The sequence below is a fragment of the Filicampus tigris genome, chromosome 9 (genome assembly GCF_054856515.1).
Source record: "Filicampus tigris isolate MCC_2025a chromosome 9, RoL_Ftig_1.0, whole genome shotgun sequence".
Classification (NCBI taxonomy): domain Eukaryota; kingdom Metazoa; phylum Chordata; class Actinopteri; order Syngnathiformes; family Syngnathidae; genus Filicampus; species Filicampus tigris.
This window is the reverse complement of record NC_141225.1, coordinates 16,144,251-16,165,048: the sequence shown is the minus strand read 5'-3', so window position 1 is coordinate 16,165,048 and position 20,798 is coordinate 16,144,251. Positions and strand designations below refer to the sequence as shown.

At 42.2% G+C, this 20,798-nt stretch overlaps 2 protein-coding genes across 3 annotated transcripts; both read left to right on the top strand.

Annotated features, from left to right (window-relative positions):
- Positions 1–1,908: 1,908 nt before the first annotated feature.
- Positions 1,909–10,948, top strand: LOC147142251 (nuclear receptor subfamily 1 group D member 2-like). The gene is made up of 8 exons (XM_086040509.1): positions 1,909–2,440; positions 6,285–6,596; positions 6,705–6,793; positions 6,878–7,022; positions 8,205–8,758; positions 8,857–9,042; positions 9,470–9,680; positions 9,768–10,948. The coding sequence occupies exons 1-8, from the start codon at positions 2,422–2,424 to the stop codon at positions 9,962–9,964; spliced, it is 1,713 nt and encodes a 570-aa protein (XP_085896635.1). The 5' UTR covers positions 1,909–2,421; the 3' UTR covers positions 9,965–10,948.
- Positions 10,949–15,028: 4,080 nt separating this feature from the next.
- Positions 15,029–20,664, top strand: faim2b (Fas apoptotic inhibitory molecule 2b). Of its 2 annotated transcripts, none has more exons than XM_086042003.1 (12): positions 15,029–15,283; positions 16,246–16,291; positions 16,576–16,643; positions 16,729–16,793; positions 17,332–17,385; positions 17,471–17,521; positions 17,621–17,660; positions 17,745–17,782; positions 17,879–17,966; positions 18,471–18,566; positions 18,755–18,808; positions 19,723–20,664. In XM_086042003.1, the coding sequence occupies exons 1-12, from the start codon at positions 15,269–15,271 to the stop codon at positions 19,870–19,872; spliced, it is 765 nt and encodes a 254-aa protein (XP_085898129.1). In that variant the 5' UTR covers positions 15,029–15,268; the 3' UTR covers positions 19,873–20,664. The 2 variants fall into 2 exon arrangements, with proteins under 2 accessions (XP_085898129.1, XP_085898128.1); XM_086042002.1 differs by having other exon boundaries at positions 15,030–15,283; positions 16,243–16,291.
- The last annotated feature ends 134 nt before the right edge of the window (positions 20,665–20,798 follow it).

The following is a 20,798-nucleotide window of genomic DNA, read 5'->3' as shown; positions in this document are numbered from 1 at the left end:
TTTCAAGACATTTTATAGGATGTAAAGAACCGAAAACAGTCATTTGTTGAATTTTCAGCATTAGGAGGTTGTATTTACTGAAATCATCTGTGCGGGTGGGAGGCTGTTCACATCCAAACAGCAGCTTCGGGAGGTTAGTGTGACATCCTGCAAATAATTTCAAGCAGAGAATCTACACAAACTCACACGTTCAATGGATGCAAGAGTTGGGAAGCTGCTATCCAATAAGTGGTTCTATGTTAAAAAGTAACTTCATCTGTTAAGATATTTTGATTGAAATTGCTTTTCATTTCAGCAAATACAACCTCCTAATGCTGCAAATGCACCAAATAAATATTTACAGTCCTTTACATCCTGACTTCAAACAGAGCTGTGAAAAAGAATTGAAAACAGTGCATTTGAAAAAAAACAAAACGGTTTTTAATTTTGAAAAAATTACTGTCATTGGCAGGTTTGTTTAAAAACATTCAAATTATTCTCTAACGGTTGATGACTTGAAAATTATGCTGAGTCCCATTTGCATAGACCACACAAATAACATAATTTGTGTAATAATTTGGAATGCGACGTACTTTGGTTGGGATGCACTCAAAATCCCACTTCCTTCATTGTCAAACCTTGGACAACAACATGGTGCATGATAATTGAATAAAGTTCATTGTGTCTCTTATTTAAAATTGAAATCGTTAGTTATTTTATGTCAGACAGGTTTTCAGGGCAGGTAAATGACAAGTAATGTGCACTTTCTGTCATAGATTGCCTGCTCCTGCGACTTATATTCAGGTACGACCTTTAGAGCTTGAACTCACTGGATGAGAATTTTGGATTCGAATCATAATAAATAATTGCCATTTCAGGTGGTGGTAATGGAACAAAGGTATTTGCCAGCTGCCAAAATAAAGTGGAAGAACAGAAGAAGAAGAAGTAGAAGAACAAGAACAAGAAGAAATAGATGAAGTAGTCTTGGTAACTAATATGTGACATGTGTTGTTAGGTTGTTAGGTCTCCTAGATAGCTCGCTAGTTTAGCATGTGGCATCCAACACAACAAAGATTTACAATTTGTCGCACCCAAAGGCGCAATAACCAACAAGGATTATATACCTTTGGCCACAATGTAATGCAGGATTCAAGTTAAGGTAAGACAATTTACATGAAAAAGAAAACCCTTTTTATAGTTAGAAGCGGAAGTTTCCAAACCAGTCGGAACTGGCATCAACAATATTAGGGAACAGGAATTTTGGGTGCGAGTCCGAGCTCTACTTCTTAGTCTCAGTTTTTGAAAATACATTTCCCCCAAAAAAGCGTGACTTATGTACGTTTTTTTTTTTCTTCATCATAATGCATTTTTTGACTAGTGCGACTTCTACTTCGGAGCGAAAAATACGGTGCTTGCGCATTTCCGCTATTCATGGCGGGGCCTGGCCTATATCCCCGTGAACAGTGAACTGTGGCCTGTGCCCTAAATATAAATTGGCTAGTGAAGAGAAATTTGATCATTTCCCGCTGCACACCTGATGACCTCTCACGACACGCTAACACAAGTGTTTTGGAATCACTGCCCGAGTGTGAAAGAGGCTACTACCTCACTTCCCTCCAACAACAGATTGAGTATTTCACACCGAGTGGGACGTCTCGCCAGCTCTCGCTCGCATCCCCCCACCTAGCTGCGAGCTCGGGCAGCCTATTTGCATAAAATGTGTGTCAGTAGGGCAGCGCTGGCTCACATGCCATGCGCACATGCAGCAGAGCTTTAAGCAGCATTCCAATGTGCAAACAGCCCAATGAGCCGTCTCCAAGCGGGGGGCCTCAGCCAATGAGAGTCTGAGCACGAGTGACCGGTGTGGGGGCGTGAGGAGGAGGCGGAGGAGCATGAGGGTGGGGGCTGAGAGAGAGAGAAGGAGTGAGACGCATCAACAAACGGGCAGTGGAGGGGACACGAGAAAGGGAGAGAGAGAGAAAAAAAAACGGTCACATTTGTCAGGCACCTGAAAACGTGCTGGTTATTTCAGGACGCGTGTTGCTTATTGATGAGCGGGGTGTGTTTAAACTACTTGCACTCTAATCATGTTTTCATGGTGACTGTACATGGCAAGCAGTTCAGTGTGACAGAACCCTTTGAGGCGCACAACCGTAGAGTGCTATTCACCTCAGAGTTTTTTTCTTCTTCTGGACTGAACACAGCTTTGCTCTATTTTCTCCTCCTTAAACAGTTTTTGCTCTGCTGACCGGATTTTCTCAAGAACCACCCCAATACCAATGCCCTGTGCACAATCCTGCTCTTTTGATCTGTGGGATACACTCTCTATGCCTTGGCGGTTCAGGACTCTATCACCTGTGTCTACCAAACTCCTCGGCGGCGAGCAGAAGCGCTAAACACACGAGAACAACGGAAGCAACGCCTGTCCATCTGCTAAGAGACATGGAGAATAGCCCCGGAGGTAAGCGTTCTTCTCTATCAAGCAACAGCGAGATAACGTGTGTAACAGTAACAGTGTCAGTGATGCGGGTGGAAATTGGATGTTGTGAACATGTAACGGTAGTTGGTCTACCCCAAATATAAACGGTGGTTTATGTTGCAAAACTATGGTCTGTCTATGAACAAAATCAGTGATAGTCTTTATTCACACGTCCCCGCTCTGTTGCTACTTGATGATCATCTAACTGACAGCTGCAAGCGCGGGAACACAGTAACAGCTTTTAGGGGTGGAAGAAAAATGCTAGAAGCTGCAGGCTCTTCACAACAGTTAGTATGGAGCTTAAATCCCTTTTGACACTTTTGACTTTTGAACATTGCATGTAAACAAACTCGCGTGGAATGAGACCTAAACTGTCCCCTGAGCATGAAGATACATCCCGCTCCGCCAATGATGACCTTCTTATATCTTAAAGTGCACCCGATATGGCGATATCGCCTCGAAAATACCACGGAGACCCCAACGGGTGCTGCTCTAAGTACGTCAACGTTTTGTGGTGTGCCATGTCTTTTACATTCCCGGCGCATCATGGGTAGAGGCGGCGGCGCCGGTAACACTTGCAATCATGCGGCCGATTTCCGACACGCAGCCCCGCCCCACCCCGCCTCGAGCGCACAGCACGTGTAACAACCTCGTCGCCCACGTGCCGCGCATGATTTCCACCGAGCCCCGCCCCTCGAGGGCGCTCCTTTCCAAGCAAGCGCGTGCGTGCTTGCTCGCTCCGGGGGCCAGCACGGGGATTCCTCTGTGTTCGCAGCGAGTTTGGTCAGTGGGTCAGAGGGGTTTAAAAGTGTGTTTTTGCACTATTTAAAGGGACTGCTTCACAAACTACTCATTAGCAGCCACAGTCAAGTGTAGCAGACAATACTTCATCCTATTAAAGTGAAGTAAAACATGTCCATTTGGTAGGACTGGCTTTTCTGGTAGCAATCTGGCCAGCAAGAGTCCTTATCACGAACCTTCTCGTTTCACTCATTTAATATAATATTCGGAATCCATCCCTTTGAGTGGGCTTGGGTGGATGGATGGCATATTTTTCAATTCATTTCAATGGGGAAAACTGATTTGCTACACCAGTAAATTTACGATGTTGGCCACGGCACAAATTAAATTGGGAAAACAAGGTACCATTGAATGAACATGTTCTCCAGTGATGGTCTTGAACTTTCTGGTCATTGAATCAGCACGGGGGTCAACTAAGTCATGCAGTGCAATACAAACCATATCCTTTGCATGACTGATAGAAAAAAAAAAAACTGTCCAAAAGAGTGAACTATTTCTCTTTCAAGTTGAATATTAAACGGTGGCATTTAAATTTCAATGTGGAACGTGTTTGTGTTCATCAATTATCTACTGGGTTTCCACTTACCCATTTCAGGGTCACAGGGGAGCCGGAGCTTACCCCAACTGACTTTGGGTGAGAGCGATTGCCATGCCATCGCAGGGCAGGTGTTGACGTGTGCGTCTGAATGTTTGAATGCATCACAAATGTGCTCGACGCTGCCGAAAACATTCATTTCAATGTCTAGAGGAGTTAAGATGACGCAGACACTTAACTCTGTGAGTCACATCTGCAGAGTAGGAATTTACAAGAAAACAACCAAATTATAGTACAGTACTTTGGGGAATGAAATTGGTATAACCCATCTCTTGAGTGGGTTTAGCAACTGCGATTTGTTGTAAATGAGGTTTAGTCACCACCATCTAATCTTTGCTGCTTTTAGAGAACCATCCCTTTTCATAAATACACATAAGGACAGCCTTTGCACGTGGATGAGGGCTTACCACCCATGCACAACTGTAAATGTTCACAGAACAGTGGCTGGAGGGGGAGGGGGGGCCGGAAGGTGAGGGGTTTCTCTATGAGTCATCACATGATATTGATGTTTATACAGTAAGCTTGCCACGGTCAGATGCCTAGGAGGCGGGAGTACACGAGATGGGAAGTCATGAAGGACTGGCAAGAGGGAGGAGGGTGGGTTGTTTTGTTGATTCTATAGCTCCTCGGGCCCTGTGCAAGTCCACAGATCACGTGTTCCAACTTGTGCATGACTACGGCGCTGTTTCTCCCACTGCTCACTCTGACACCCAGTCAAACTGGATTCCAGGAAGTTCTTAGGGGCGAGCAGAATAGGGGCGGGTGGGGAGCGTGCTGCTGAATGAAGAGAGGAAGTGTGTACCATGTGACGGCGGGTGTGACTCAGGTGATACACATGTTCATAAAACTTGACCTTGTTCATACACATGCACACACACGCACGCACAGAGTCGGGGAAACAACACGTCACCTTGGTGTGAAGTCAGAGCCACACATGGCAGTGAGCCACGACTACGTCGGGCTCACTCACGGTTGACACGTGTAGGCAGAGGAATTAAGAAGGGAGGCACTTAAAGCTGAAAAGAAACACAGCACGTTTCCTCAAGGAGAGCGAGATCACGGGAGCAAGCGGCTAATCACTTATCCTCGGATGATTCAAGGTCATTCATGGGAAATGTACACCAAAATGATAGTGGGATTTGTTCAAGGGTATTTAACCTCTCTGTACCAGTTCTCTGGCAGACCAAATAGCAAATTGCAAGTCATTTCGATTTGGGACAAGTCTGTCGGTATTATTGTTGACGATATACATTTTAGCCGATGCTCTCCAAACATTCAACACCTTGTAATCTATCTGCTGCTGTAAACCAATGTATAAATGGTCATGACTATAAATGTAGCTTTAAAATGCTTCGGTGAGTCATGGTGGGTATAGTTTACCCCACATATTTAACGCTAATGGGGGCTCTTCTGAGTCACTGATCCAAAGTGTTGTAATATAGAAAGTACAGCAGATAATGTATAATCCCATAAACCCTCTGCACAGTTTGCCAAATGACAATTTGGAATGGAGCCATTCAGGTAGCCATTTCCTCCATGCTGCATTAAAAGCCTCAGTATTCCCAACGTGATCTTCCCCTAGCGCTTATTATTGTACTGCTGCTGTTGTCTACACGAGACTGCGCAAAAGGGCCTTGTGAGCCGGGCGGGAACTGTGTCAAGAGTCCATGTGAGCTGGCGGTCAGGTGGCTGGCGGATAGATGGGTCTGCGTGCTCAGAGCCAAAGAGGAGCGGGAGGGAGGAGAGGGGAGGGGAGGGGGAGAGGGGGATGGAGACGAAGGGAGGGGTAAGCAGCAGGCGTAAGGACTGTGGTGAAGTGAAAGCGAGCAGGCGGGGAGGGAGTTGGCTGGCTCAGGCTGCACGTGAGAGGGAGTCTTTCATCTTGTGGGAAGAAAACTGTGCAAAACAAGGGGGTGGCGACAGGGAGCTGCATTCAGGGGTAATAGGGCATTTCCAACTTGATGTGACATCCAGAGATGTTAAATGAATGAGGTTAGATTTGTACGGTTACATAAATCATAAATCCTTTTTTTTTTTTTTTTTTTTGCGACCGCAGCACCATTACAGGAAATTGAGTTTGATTGCTAATGTGTTCCTTAACTCATTCACTGCCAGACATTTTCAGACCGTCTTTTACCCTAATGTTTGAGAAAAAAAAAAGAATAAATTCCTGGGATTGAATGGCTGGACTGTGAAAAGACAAATACATACGTCCTAGGCAGCGAATGATTTAATCGCCAAATATTGTCAACAAAGACAACCAGGTCAGAGTTGTTCTACTTGGGCCCCCCCAAAAAATACTCATCATGATTAGCTGTGTCAAACAAACGTGATCTGGGTATCTGCAAGTCTGCCAAGAAGCAGAACTTGAATATGGGTCAACTAAATGTTTTTTTTTTTTCTTTGCACCCCTTTGTGTGTGCTCCTCAGGTGGTGTCATCCTTTATGCTGGCTCCTCTGGCAGTGCCAGCCCGAGTCCTGGCAGCCCCTCCAGTGGATACCAGACCCAGTCGCCCTCCTCCCACTCGCAACCCTCGTCCCCAGAGGGTGTCTCCTTTCAGGAGATTGGGGCCATCAAGCAGGGAGGGGAACAAAGGGGAGGGACGCCTTCCCCGAAAATGGTCTTCCAATTTCCAGAAGTGAACAATGCTCCAGCTGCCCAAGTTACGACGGTGTCATCAGCCACCTACAACCATCCAACGGTGGCCAAAAGACCTTGTGGCTTTACTGGCACCTTCCCTAGTAAGTACAAGGCCACTACCGTCCTACCTGTCCTCTTCGTCCTTTGTCTACCGACTAGCAGTTAGCTATTGCGTTCCCCTCGTAAATCATGCGCCTATATCTTCACAGAAACTGGAGGGATGGTGCTTCTGTGTAAGGTGTGTGGGGACATTGCATCTGGGTTCCATTACGGCGTCCACGCCTGTGAGGGTTGCAAGGTGAGCTCACAAATGCAATATCGGGTCTACCTGCCATGTCACGTTTCCACTGGCGATATTTAACACCCCTTGTTGTCCTTCCAGGGTTTCTTCCGACGCAGCATTCAGCAGAATATCCACTACAAGATGTGCGTGAAGAATGAAAACTGTCTCATCATGCGCATGAACCGAAACCGCTGCCAACACTGCCGCTTTAAGAAGTGTCTCTCCGTGGGCATGTCCAGAGATGGTAAGAGACGTGCACACGGAGTTGAGATGCAACCTGATGCATTTCCATTGCAGAGGGAGTTGTTCTTTGGATCAGAATGATCGTATCGAAGCTTATAAAACCACAGTTATACATCATTTTAAGTAGCATCACTTTTCAATAGTTTTTTTCTTTTTTAACTTTCCTTTAGCCTGCCTCCCTCTTTCATGAGTATTCATCTGATTCTTCACTAGTTGCCTTCTGTCTGATTAATGGCAAGAGGAGCTTGAGAGTCCCAGTAGTCATCAATCACTGAGAAACTGTGACAAATCTCCTTTATTTTGGGAAACTGGAACACCAGAGTTGGTGATCACGCACACTGTGATGCACAGTCTAACCTCTTGTTTAAGGCAATCTTATGTTTGCGTTATTGAGATCCTATTCCATTAATCACGGCAAAAAAATGAGCGTTCCAGTTTAGGTATTACTGTACACATGTAATGTGCCCTTTATTGAATACACTCACCGCAAGGCTCCAGCCTCTTGGGAGATGGGCAAAGTAGGTGACGATAAATCATCTCTTTTTAGAGCAAACATTTTTAGTTGACCCCAAAAAGCTAGAAGATGACGTAGGAGTGAAAATTCAGCTCACCGCAGGGAATCTGTATTATTAGGATCCATTCAATAGTTGTGACTACCCTGTCCACTATAATGTGCCGATGTAATTTTCATCTCATACATTGAATGGCAACATTTGAAAATCTTTTTCCCCACCCTAAATAATTTCCACCTATTACCTTAGCTTTTTTATTTTAAAAAAAAAATCTTTTCTCTTGTCAATTTGCAAATGACATGATATTTAGCACTGTCGACCCAGTGACCTACTTCTAAACAAGAGAGCGGCAACGCTCAACTTTGAGACAGAACGCGAAGAGAGACTGGGGGAGGTGTGAGAGCATATAGCGAACTATAAATAGGGCTGTCAGTGCAGGAGCAGTAAAAAAAAAAAAAAAGAGGGGAGGGCGGACTGTAACACTGGAGGGAAGGAAAAAGCCGTCAAATGAGGTGACGACTTTCCAGTCCATTGAACAATTACGGCGTGTAGGCTTTGGAGTTTGTAAACTAAAAACGCACAATCAAGTTGAAGCCATTTTCCCAGTGTTTGCTTTCGTTGAGAGTATATTCTAACAGAAAGCGCTCTCTCTTGCTTCCTGTCTTCCTCAGCTGTGCGTTTTGGCCGCATTCCCAAACGAGAGAAACAGAGACTATTGGATGAGATGCAGAGCTATATGAACAGTCTAAATGAATCCGCCTCCATGGAGATGGAGATGTCACCTCCCTCCGACACCCACTGCAGCCCAAAGAACCAGACGAATGAAGGAGCAGGCTCCATAATGCAGTCATACCAGAGCGACTTAATAAACAGTGAGAAGAAACCTCTCAAGAGGCCTGCCAGCAACAGCAACCTTGGAAATTCTTTCCAGAACAGTCCTGTACAGGAAACGGCCCCACCTCATACAACAGCACAGGCGCACCACGCGTTTCAGGGCGACCTGACATCGGGATACGGCGTCCCATCAAAGTGTCCCGTTTCCCACACGAATAACGACAACACCGCCAATAATAACGCCAACATTTCCAAGTATAACTTCGCCAATCAAAATCAGTGTCCCATCCGTGGCGGCCTTTCATCTCAGCACTATGCGGTCAATCACAAGACTGAATCACAAAACCAAAATTCTTGTCCTTGGAAGCTAAATGGTGGAGCCAAAGTCTTGGTGAGTCTTGGAACGTCCTGACGTTTGTTTCAATCCTCTTAATGTCGGTGCTAGGCAGCTAACGCATCTGGTGGCTGTTTTTTTTCTCCTGGTGACAGGCATGTCCACTCAATTCTTGTCCGGTGGCTCCAGCCAGTCGCTCCAGTCAGGAAGTGTGGGAGTCCTTTTCCCAGTGTTTTACCCCGGCGGTCAAAGAAGTGGTGGAGTTCGCAAAGAGCATACCTGGATTCCAGACCCTGAGCCAACAGGACCAAGTCATGCTACTCAAATCCGGCACTTTCCAGGTACATTGGTTGACGTGACCTGTATGGGTTGTTTACATATGATTATGGATCGGGGCGCACAAAGGAACCTCCAAAGTTAGATACCATTCGTTCATTGACACTTGTACACATTTTGAAATATTTGGAAAGAAACCGAGGAAATATCCCATCGTAGAGGCAATATGTGAAAAGCCATTTTAACATTCCTGGCAAGTATAATGAAATATTGCAATGCCACCTAGTGATAGGTATTGCTGAAGCCTCATGTGACATCACACATGATGATGACCTTTGACTCATATCTTTCCAGAAAAAAAAGTGATATCTGTACGGAAAATATCACTGTTAACAAAGTGGAGTAACTATTGGGGCAAGTGACTTTGTGGGTTCCACAGAAATTTAATGAAGGAATCGTTTCTGACCCCAACGATGCTTTATTTATTTGCAGGTGCTGATGGTGAGGTTCTGCTCACTATTTGACCCCAAGGAGAGGACTGTGACCTTCCTCAATGGGCAGACGTACTCCCTGGCATCGCTACGGGCACTGGGCATGGGTGTTTTACTGGACGCCATGTTTGATTTCAGCGAGAAGTTAGGATCTCTGGGTTTGGAACCGGATGAGATGGCCCTTTTCATGGCTGTTGTGCTTGTTTCAGCTGGTAAGACTTCACACCCTCTTAGAGGAGCAACGCTTTTCCCTTCCGTCCACGCTGTGTCGCTAACCTATTTTCCACCATTATCTTTAGATCGCTCTGGTATAGTTGATGTGGGAGCAGTGGAGCAGCTACAGGAGAACCTCATTAAAGCTCTGCGCACACTAATTACGAGTCGCCGGCCGGACGACAGCACACTCTTCCCCAAGCTGCTGCTACGTCTGCCGGACCTGCGAACCTTGAACAACCAGCACTCCGACAAGCTTTTAGCGTTCCGCATCGATCCATAAACAAGCACACCCGACCCACTGAGATGTCTGCTTCGGGGGAGCGTCTCGGCTTCGCATTCAAGCCGGGCCCGCCACAGATGTTGGCCTCTGCATGACAGATCGTTGTTGTTGGAGCTCGGCCGAGTGCGATGCCGTGAGAGAGGGGACTCAGAAAGTAAAGGACGTCGGCTCCGCAGGGGGTTCAAGCCCTTGAACTCAACCGCTCTCTTGCTTCCAAGACTGTCCGTAGCGACGAAAAACTGTGTTCTTCCTGGTTGGTTCACCAAATCTTGACCTCTCCTCCCCGGAGTTCTCTGTTGGTCCATACTTAGACTTTGTCCTCTAATCCCACTAGGCAGCAAACGCACACTCCGGCGCCGATGCCAAGAGTTTGTACAAACCTTCACCAACTACGACTTGACTGTACATTCTCACCTCACCTGTAAATGGCATGCTCAAGACATAAAGAAGCCCCCTCAACCCAGTGTAGGTGATAGCAATAGAAATGAGGCAAAGCGAAATGAATGGTTTACGTGCTCCCTGTTCAAAAGATATCAGCTATTTTCATGTCATAAGTAAATCACTTTATTGCGAATGAGAGATGTATAATGATGTATTTTTAAGAAATGAAAATAAGTTGTATTGTGTGCTAATCAGGGAGAAATTATTGGTCGTTAAGACCGAGAGTCTGATGGGTTTTCACTGAATATGTTCTCTGTACATTTTTGTAAATATTATGCTTGTTTGGTACCCATGGTAGTTTGAAGAGTCTTGGATATGTTAATGAAGTTGTTAAGTATCGTATTAAGCCAGCATCATTAACAATATATTACAAATTGCTCTATAGACTGCATTTGAACCATGCACTCTGACTATAAAGTTTTTATTTCAGAATATATGAACGAACTAAATGTATTGTCAACTGACTGCATCACTTGTGTATATTTTGTAACTGTTTTGTGGTTACACCATAGAGTACTATTATTAAATAATGTTTTAAAGCATCTCCCTTGTGCTGATTTTCATTCTTCTTCCTAACAAGATGCTACCACCAATATTGAACAAGACGTAACATGCAAGGTAACCTAGCAACAGAAGCAATCGGCCAATTTTTCAGATGGTTTAAGAGGCACGAGAGACTAACCAAAGAGGAAAATCTTAACTTTCAAGGGCGTGGAAAGAAGTAAACGTGTTATACTGCATTAAATACAAAGCTGCCAAAACACCAGCTAATTTGGGATGCTAAGCCTCCAGAAGGAGAGATTTTCCACATAAAACAATCACGGTTTCGTATGGTGCCAATCCCTAAAATTAAGGACTCCCTAGGTAGGATATGAGACAGTACAAAGAGAATCATGGACTATCTCAGTGTTACCTCCTCATTTCATAGGCATTTCACTTTAAATTTCACTTATTTCTTTAATAATAGACTTTAGCGAACTCATATGAACCTTTTTTGGTCTACCGAGCTGCCCGATTCTGATTGATAGCAATGCGATATCAAGATGATCTCTTGTAGTACAATTGTCTTTAAGCAACAGCTTGTGTGTTGTTGTTGTTTTTTTAAATTGATCATACTCATTCTGCTCCCTCAGGGGAATTAAATGATTATTTTTCTTCTTCATGTGCTGTTTCAGACAACAAATATCTGACAACTCTGACACAGCAGTGCACCATCAATTTCCATGACTCGTGACTTGACAATGAGGCGAGGGGTCAAGAAATCAAATATGACACAAACAATAATACTACTGCCAGATAGGCTAGTCCACAGGGCCACACCTGTACGTAAGGGAATGCTCGAAAGGCAAGACAGGGTTTGCCAGTCAACCCTCGGCCTGTTGTTTGAAAACAAATGCCACTGTCTGACATGTTTTCAACACACCAGCCCAGACGCTGATGTCATCACGCATCAAATTATCTAATTGAATAATGTGAACGCACACATTTGCTGCAATGTACTCTGCTGGGTTCTGCGTTAAAATAACAGGCTGACTTGCCTTTAAAGGTCTTCTGCTACAATTATGTCTCTTTTGTGGTGATTTGGCAGCACCTTTAAGACCTTTAAGTAAAGTAATGACAAAACGACAGCACTTTTGTGACACAACAGAGATTTTAAACATGATTTAGACTTGGACATGGAACTCTGACACTAAGTCTACACAGAACCATTAATGGTGAGATTGCATGTAACAAAGGAGTAACAGCAGTACTGTCAATGATACCTGTGGCCCTTTGTATCCCTGTAGCCAATGGAGTGAACCTCAAATATGGAGTTCCAAACTTTAGTCCCACAAGCCATTATCGCTGATGGTAGACACTGTCAATGATGAAATATAGACAAATATTATTATTAAGGTCCAGGAAAATAATAAAGGGAGAGAATGTGATCTATAAGAACCCTGCCCATGAAAGTTTAATTTTTTGAAAGATCGTTTAATTTTTGGAAAGCTCGTTCACTTTCGAGTCTGAAATTATATTGTGGATGGACCAAACCATTTGCATAGTCATTGCCTTGATCCATGCATGACAGGCCACTACAGGATATCCTACATGTTCTGCTGGATCATATTTCACAGCTCGGATTTAAAGGGAAATGAGCACCAGGCATAGTTGCAGAGCCAGAAATGCTGTTGTTTTAAAAATTGGGGATGAAAGGGATACCCATCACAAATTTGTGCCCATGACTACTTTTTACCTGGGCAAAGATGAGAAAAGTCAATTTGAAAATGCAACAGAATTTGATAGTCTTCTGTTGCCATCTGGTGGAAAGACGGTGACATTGCATGCATAAATTGTATAACGCGTGTGAATTAAATGCCCATATGTAACGTACCATCAGATTAACAATAAATCAATCATTATTCAATATATGTATAAAATACTTGGCTCACACACACACACACAATAATCTCCATCTACACAAACAGCTCTATTTTTTTAGGAGACAATGTTTTTCTTTGAATGTTTACCTTATTATATACATACAATTAAGAACAATTGGAGGAAACTAAAGACATCGACAGACAAGTAAAAAGTGTGTGTATCTTACTTACATATTCTTTGTCGTTAATTGCTTTTAGCTCTCTAGCGTTGCTATATTCTATATGAGTTTATACTCATGTGATTTAATTATCGATCGGGACGGTGTTACGTGCTAGCAAGCCACTTAACAGAGTTAGCTGCTAGCTGCTGTAACGACTACGACATCAAAACGTCCACTTGAGGTTATGGTAACGTAGTTAGCGAACGCTGTTTGTTGTAAAAGTAAAGTTGGGCGTTGGATACGTGCTAAGTTGCAATGGCTGTCCTATTACTTTACTGCAATAAAGGGAAGAGCTCAGTCAGGTGTGCATCACCAACTGCCTGTTGTCGTGTCTGTCGACTGTCACAAATCACGGGGCTGATAGTGAGTCTTAACAATTTGTTTCGAGAAAGTTAAAATAAAAATGTAGTTATGGTTAAAGATGCACCTATTTCCCCTGGAGTAGTAGTTATCACAAGGTGCATTATGCACAAGACAAACAAACAACAAACAAAAACATAAATAATTAATATGTGAATGCCACAAGAAATAATGAACGAAGTTACTTATGGCATAAAATCATGGCAGAAATATACCATGCTCACAGGTGGCTGTGAGCAGCTTGATCGTGTTTTGTAATCTTTAGTGAACCCTATGGCACATATATATATTTCGCTTTAGAAATATCTTAAGGCATGACACCAGACAAAATGTTACAAAATTATATATAGGCCCAGGATATAGATCCTGAATTAATGAACTCGTCCTAATTTATGAACAAATTTACTTGCTGATGTCAGGCCCAGCAAGGGCTACTCTTCTGGCCTAAACACTTGCACTGACCTACATATCAGTAGCTATGCAGAAGAATTTGCATGAAATTGTATTATTTATTTCCAACAGTCTATTATCTTGATTGGTTCATGTCTTAACTGCCCATCTTCCAGTTGGTGTTAGTTATTTATTTATGAATTTCTATCCAGTTGTATGCATAAAGAATATTTTTTCATTAATATTTTTATTTTCATTTCTTTTGTAGAGGCACTCTGGTTTTCCGCCACTCCCCCATAAATAAACGAGAGAAAAAAATGTACCCATCTGTTTATATTTGTTTCACCACACAGAGAACCAGAACCCACACATGTGGGAATGCAAGGAGAAATGTCAGCCCAGTCAACCTGGATGTACTATATGTAAGTGCTGCAGCTTAGCTTTTCTATCCCTAACCTTGCATTTTGAACCTCTCTTGGAAAAAAGAATGTAATGAATGTTTAGCTTGGTAAAATCATTAACTGACTTGTTTCAAACGTTGCTTTTAAATCGAGTTTGAAATGGTAATGATTTAAGAGCACTGTAAAAACACCAATTCCTCTTCTACCTGATCAGTTGTTGTAAAGTGTAAAACAGATTAGGTAGTCATAATTGTCTTTTTTGAGGCGCTCATACATATGTGACACCATGAATTGGCAGTTTTGCAATCAGAAGCATGTTTTGTGTCTCTGCGAAAGGTGGGCTTGCCAGTAAATCTCATTCTTAAACTATATGGCGGTCATAAGAGCATCATAATGTTCTTAACTTCCATCTCATTAGTCAGCCGTTACCAAACCCAATCTCTTACACAAAGAATGATGTCACAGGTCACCTGGTTGACGATGTAGTTGAAAATAAGGATCAGGCTTGTACTAAACAGCACAAATGAACTCCCCTGTGGCTTGTTTACATCTACTGACGTAAATATGATTGTATATGCATGCATTCACCACGTAAATACTGATGATGTTACAGGCAATGAACATATGGCCCCTAATCTTGGAATTGAAGAAATGTAATTATGCAATGCATGTGCAATTCAATATTTGATGACATTTGAGTGTTTTGTGATTTCCTCTTGGATGATTGAGCACCTTGAATAATGGGGAAAAGGCCGCGCTGAGACAATTAAACAACACACCTGTTTGGTAAGTATAATGGTACAATCTGGCTTCATCTCAATGTTTTGAAACTACCTGTACTGTGCTAGAACAACCTCATTAGGAAGAGAAGAGGGGTGGCTCGGGATCGGGGTTAGAGAGAGATTAACCACATGGAGGATGGACAGTAAAGCTGCTGCGTAATCCGCGCAGTCGATACAAAATCAGACCGGCAACAACTCGCACACTTTGGAAGACATGCTAGCCGTCAAGTGAGGACCACGCAGCTGAGAGTCTTCTGATTTTCGGATCTTGTTTGGAGAAACAGGCCAGAAACTTCACCATTTTTCAAAACATCTTCATCATCATCATCACCAAAAAGGGAGAACCATGAAAAAGACAAAGGTATGTTCTAATGTTGAACAGGGATAACCATTAAACCTTGCTACAAGATAGTCGTTAATCTGTAACCATGTTAGGAAATAAATGTTCTCATATCTTGTTTGTGTAAAAGAACAAATGTCTTGATCGTACATGATTTACATTGCTGGCTTCCCATAGATGGAGGGCCTTCACATCCAATCTAATATGTGAAACTAACATGGAAGACGTGTGATGTTTACAGTGTGATGTGTCCCGACAGCACAAAAAGCTAACAGTTAAAGAGTAACGTACAGGGAAACTTCACATGCTGTTGTGTCAAGTGTGCGTGTGTGTGTAAAATGTGTTTGTGACTTGGCATTGGAAAAATAATTCACTTATTTGATTGTTGATTGTGTGGTACTGATTGTTAAACTTAGCAGAAAATGCTACAGGAAAATCGTTTATCTCTCTATGATACTGGCATTGAAGCAAGAGTTCAGAACATTCAGAGAGCTACTCCCATGCATTTACAATTGTATTTAAAAAAAAAAAGAGTCCACATGTATCAAACCCAATCTGACCCACCACATCATTTTTTGTAGCTCACTACAGCAAATAAGATGTGTCTACTTGCTATTTCTTGCTAAATCGATTTGTTCTTTTAATTTTGGCAGAATTGCACGAAAATTGCAATTTTCTTCACCTTACATAGATTGTGTAACGTATTTATAGTTGGTTGTGCCTGGGTTTCAAATTCAGTTTGTTGTTGAAAACATATAAAGCAATACTGAAATTCGGGGGCAAATGTGTATTTGTAATAATAGGTGACAATGAGGTGACTATACACACGATAAATACAGCCCTGTGAGCGAAAGCATAACGACGTTGTGGTCCGTGATGGAAATTAATTTGACACCCTTTTTTTAATTGTAGTCACTCCCTTATTACGGACTGTGTACATTATGTGACGATTTAAGTGATTCTAACACCGTTTATTTCAGCAGGTCAACGCTGACAATGAACCACCGTCATATCAGGAAGCGACTGCAGGTAAAATGCTGTGTTTTATTCATGCCGAAATTTGCATTCATCGGTGCGCCTCAAATTGTGGCCTCCGCTCTAATAGACTCATTTTCTTTAAATGATGAACCGGTTTTGCACATAAATGTCTTCTTCAAATAAACACCTTTAGTAGAGTAAATGAAGGCCTCGGGCCGCTGTTTAAGGAAATAATGTGTAGTATACCGAATGACTCTTTAAGTTGTTGCTGAAGAATGGGACATTTTGCACTTTTAATACTGATATGGTTACAATATCTGTTTTTGTTCACAAAGGCTATGAGGAGATGCAAGCCCAGTTTTCATGGGATGACCAGACCATCAGGCAGACCTTCATCAGGAAGGTAAATATTCTTTTAATAGCAATCATAATATTGTATATGATGTAAAAAGTTTGTCACATGATAATGACACGTGATTTCGCTGCAGGTCTACGCCATTCTCATGGTCCAGCTCTTGGTGACCGTGGCAATTGTTGCCCTCTTCACATTTTGGTAAGATCTCTTCAGTATGCCGATACAATTATGCATACCCTGAACTCACTGATCACTTTATTAGGAACACCTGCGCAATCTAATGAGATCCAAAACAAGAGCTGTGTACGAAAAAAAAAATGTCATTACAAAATTAATAATTGGCCTTTTCGATTGGTGTGTCAATCAAAAGCAGTATTCAATTCAAGTTATAGTGGACATGTTATGCATTTTTTCACTATTTTGTAGTTACCAGGTGTCTTCATAACGTTTGTGGCATGCTTTTGTCTAAATGCCTACATGCCTATGGTGCAAGTCCAGAGTGTGGAAAAAGTGAGCCCCTGTAAAGACAATAAAATACAATTTTCGGATTTTCACTCAGTCTAGTTACCAAGTCATGGGCAGACAAGCTCAGTGTGAGGGCTTTTATTATGTAAATGAGCAGAACTGTGATGTTACCGGCCCAACATTAGGTAGCCGCTAATTGCAGTAAGTGGCTAGTGATTGCCATGTTGTTGTTTTTTTTAAACATTCTAACGTTCTTCATTTGTCTTTGCAGTGCACCTGTAAGGTTCTTCATTCAGACTCATCCTAGCTTGTACATGGCATCTTAGTGAGTGCAAACACATTGTTGCACCTCACCTTGTACTAAAGTGTCACATTTTTTTTAAATCACGTTGTTTGACTTTTCTGGACAGTCTCATGTTCTTCGCCACTTATATCGCTCTGTCCTGCTGTGGGGACTTGAGGTAACTCCACTTTTCCTACAGGAATTTAGTGAAAAGACCCAAGTAATACCGGGAATCTCATCTCACCATCATAAACGAGTGTTTCTTTTTCCTTAACAGGAGGCAGGTTCCCTGGAACATCATTTTGTTAGTTCTCTTCGTGAGTATTCATCATTGTGAAAAGCAGCACTATTTTGGGTGTGTGTACCCAGCGTGAACTATTGCTTTTTTTTTCCTCGCCCAGACTTTAAGCATGGCCTTCATGATGGGATTTGTGTCGAGGTGAGTTCATATTTGGGTCACACAGACACCGATTTTCATTGCACGCTCGCTCTTTAGTAGGTGAGAAATATGCGACTAAGCTCTGTCTTTCTTCAGCTTTTACAACACCAAGTCGGTGGTGCTGTGCTTGGGAATCACCTCCCTTGTCTGCTTTTCTGTCACTGTCTTCAGCTTCCAAAGCAAGGTGAGAAGCAGCATACTGGACGATAGATAGATAGATGGATGGATGGATGGATGGATGGATGGATGATGGATAGATGGATTGATGGATGGATTTTAAGACATTTAAAAGCAAAATAAAGAAGTAAAAAATAACTTTTTATTTGTTTATAAATTACTAAAAAAAACGCACAGTGCAAAGACATTATTTTGGGGGAAATTGATTATATTTAAAAGCATTCACATTTGGGGCAGTTCTGTTGGCAGCTTATTCCTTTTTTCGTGCAGCCTAACAGCTAAATACTGAGTCACCATGTTTGCTTTGAACTCTGGGCTCCACTAATTGCACCAAGTCTGCTGACCTCAGAACCCTACTGTTTTTTTAAAATAGTTAGTAAAATTGCATTACAAAATTATGATAGTAAAGGTGCTTTGCAAAATTATGATGTAGTAGTAACAATATTGCAGGATGAACTCTACAATGTATAAATTCTTTGAATGGGGTGTGAAGCATTTTTCTTGTTTTCAGGTTGACGTGACTTCCTGTCAGGGCGTCCTGTTTTCGTTGTGTATGGTCATGTTGCTGTGCGCCATCACCCTCTCCATCGTCATTCCTTTTGGATACGTACGTTCCTCACGAGACATTTTCATAACGTCAAAAATAGAGGAGATTTTGGAAACGCGATGCCACAGTGTTAACCTGAAGGGATTAGCATCACAGATAATCTAGTCGACGCGCTACACTGTGTTACCTAAATTAGAAGCATGCTATCCCTCTTAACAGTGTTTTGTAATATCGATCTTATGTTACAGGTTCCCTGGTTACATGCCCTTTATGCAGTCTTTGGAGCCATCCTATTCACTCTGGTGAGAAGCACAATAACTGTTTGAATTGCTCAAATGTCCTCCAAGCCACAGAAATCCACATTTGGATCACCAAAGTTGACATTCCTGAATTTTCGTTGTCAAAATGTTGTACTAGCTAACTTATTTACGCAAACAAAATTATTTACAATAATATGGTCTATGCAGTCCACTAGTGTTAGGACGGCATTCTGATTGATATTGCATTTGTGGAATATGGCTTAAGAAGTAAAATCCAGCCATTTTTGTCCATCTCAGGGGGCGGCCATTTTGTCACTTTCCGTCAACTGAAAATGACATAACATTTCCTCAGGGCTCAGGTAACAACCAATCACGGCTCAACTTCAGAAAACAGGTGAGCTGTGATTGGTCGAGCAACTGTGATGTCATTTTCAGTTGTCAGAAGTGACAAAATGGCCAGCCCCTGAGCTAAAAACGGGTGGATTTTGTTGCTTAACTCATATTCAACAAACACAATATTATTCAGAATGCCTTGTTTTAACCAGTGGGCCTGCATAGAACATATTCTTGAAAAAAAGGTTTGGGTTGACCTTTAAGAAGTCTAGTTTCGATTTAATGTTTCCATGCACTGCGGTGTCCACAAAAGCAGGTTCTGAGACAGAGCAGTACACATTATGAGTAAGTTCAACATTGATTTTGAATGCCAATGTACACCTTGAAACACAACATGTATCTTTTTTTTTCAAACTCATAGCAGGCTGTTAATTCGAGACTATGAATACACAGCTATCATTGCAAAAAATCGGAAAAGGGTCAATGCTTTAGCCGCATTGGATAAGACATCTTGGTGTTATATGCAAAGAGCCCATTGGGAATATGACATTCTAACTAGCTAACCAAACAGAACATAACAATGAATATTTTTTTTAAATAAACTTTCCCTCTGTCCTATACAGTTCCTGGCATTCGACACTCAGATGCTGCTGGGGAACAAGCGCTTCAGCATCAGTCCTGAAGAATATGTGTTTGCCACGCTCAGCATCTACCTGGACATCATCTACTTGTTCAGCTTCCTGTTACAGATTGTGGGAGGAGGTCGCGACTGAAGCAGCTCCTCATATCCGTGCTTTGGTTTTCTTTGCTGAACTCTTCGTCAAGCCAACAAGCGTTTTACAAACTTACAAAATCATACACAACTTTTTACCATAGTTTTACCATTGTACTCGTAAGCATCAGCCTTGTGAGAATGTGTGTGCACCTTTTGTGGCTATTTGTGATTGTGTGATTTGTGACATACTATCTGACTCCTCTGGTTGGGCAGGATAAGGAATTATAGTAATCTGTGATGAGCTATGCTTTCATTCCAAGCGTGCAGTGTGGCAGCGAGGACTAATGAAAGTTAATGGTGAACTTCTTTTTCTTTTCAAGTTTGGCGGGGATGAGTTAGTGTGTTCATGACCACTAAATGTATTTCGTGCAGAATCTTTTATACATGTTTTGACTTTAAACATTTGTTTCTTTCATGACGAGCAGTAAACCATGTGTAGGAATAGTTGACTATGTGATGTGTGTATTAAAAATGAAATTTAGTGTTTAATATAAACAATATACATAAGTGGCATATACTATTTTTGTATTTAAATAATGTGATGATGCGATTTAAAAACATGCATATTGTGGATGTGGGAGGACGCAAGAGACCAGAGTAGACCTAGGAGAGGAAGTAGGAGAACAGAGCCAATATTCAAGCCCAGAACCTCTCGAGTGTGGGGGAGAACTGTAAACCATTCCAACACAAACCTGTCATGATTTCACCTCCAAAAATGTAAAGTTTTTAAAATGGAGGGAAAAACATCAAAATAAAGTTTGACCAACGTTACGGTTGGTCATCAATGGTGTCTTGATGCAAGAGTCTCAGTTATTGTGGTCAAATTAAGAAAAACATGTCAGCTTTGACCAATTACATTGGCGTTGGATCATGAGTTCAGAATATTTAAGGAAAAAAATCGTTATTGATCTCCATAGTCAGTAA

Coding starts and splice junctions, on each gene's coding strand:
- faim2b (XM_086042002.1), top strand. Junction 16,644..16,728: donor GGCAGACCTTCATCAGGAAG/GTAAATATTCTT, acceptor ATTTCGCTGCAG/GTCTACGCCATTCTCATGGT. Junction 18,567..18,754: donor TCGTCATTCCTTTTGGATAC/GTACGTTCCTCA, acceptor CTTATGTTACAG/GTTCCCTGGTTACATGCCCT.
- LOC147142251 (XM_086040509.1), top strand. Junction 6,597..6,704: donor CTTTACTGGCACCTTCCCTA/GTAAGTACAAGG, acceptor ATATCTTCACAG/AAACTGGAGGGATGGTGCTT. Junction 9,043..9,469: donor TCAAATCCGGCACTTTCCAG/GTACATTGGTTG, acceptor ATTTATTTGCAG/GTGCTGATGGTGAGGTTCTG.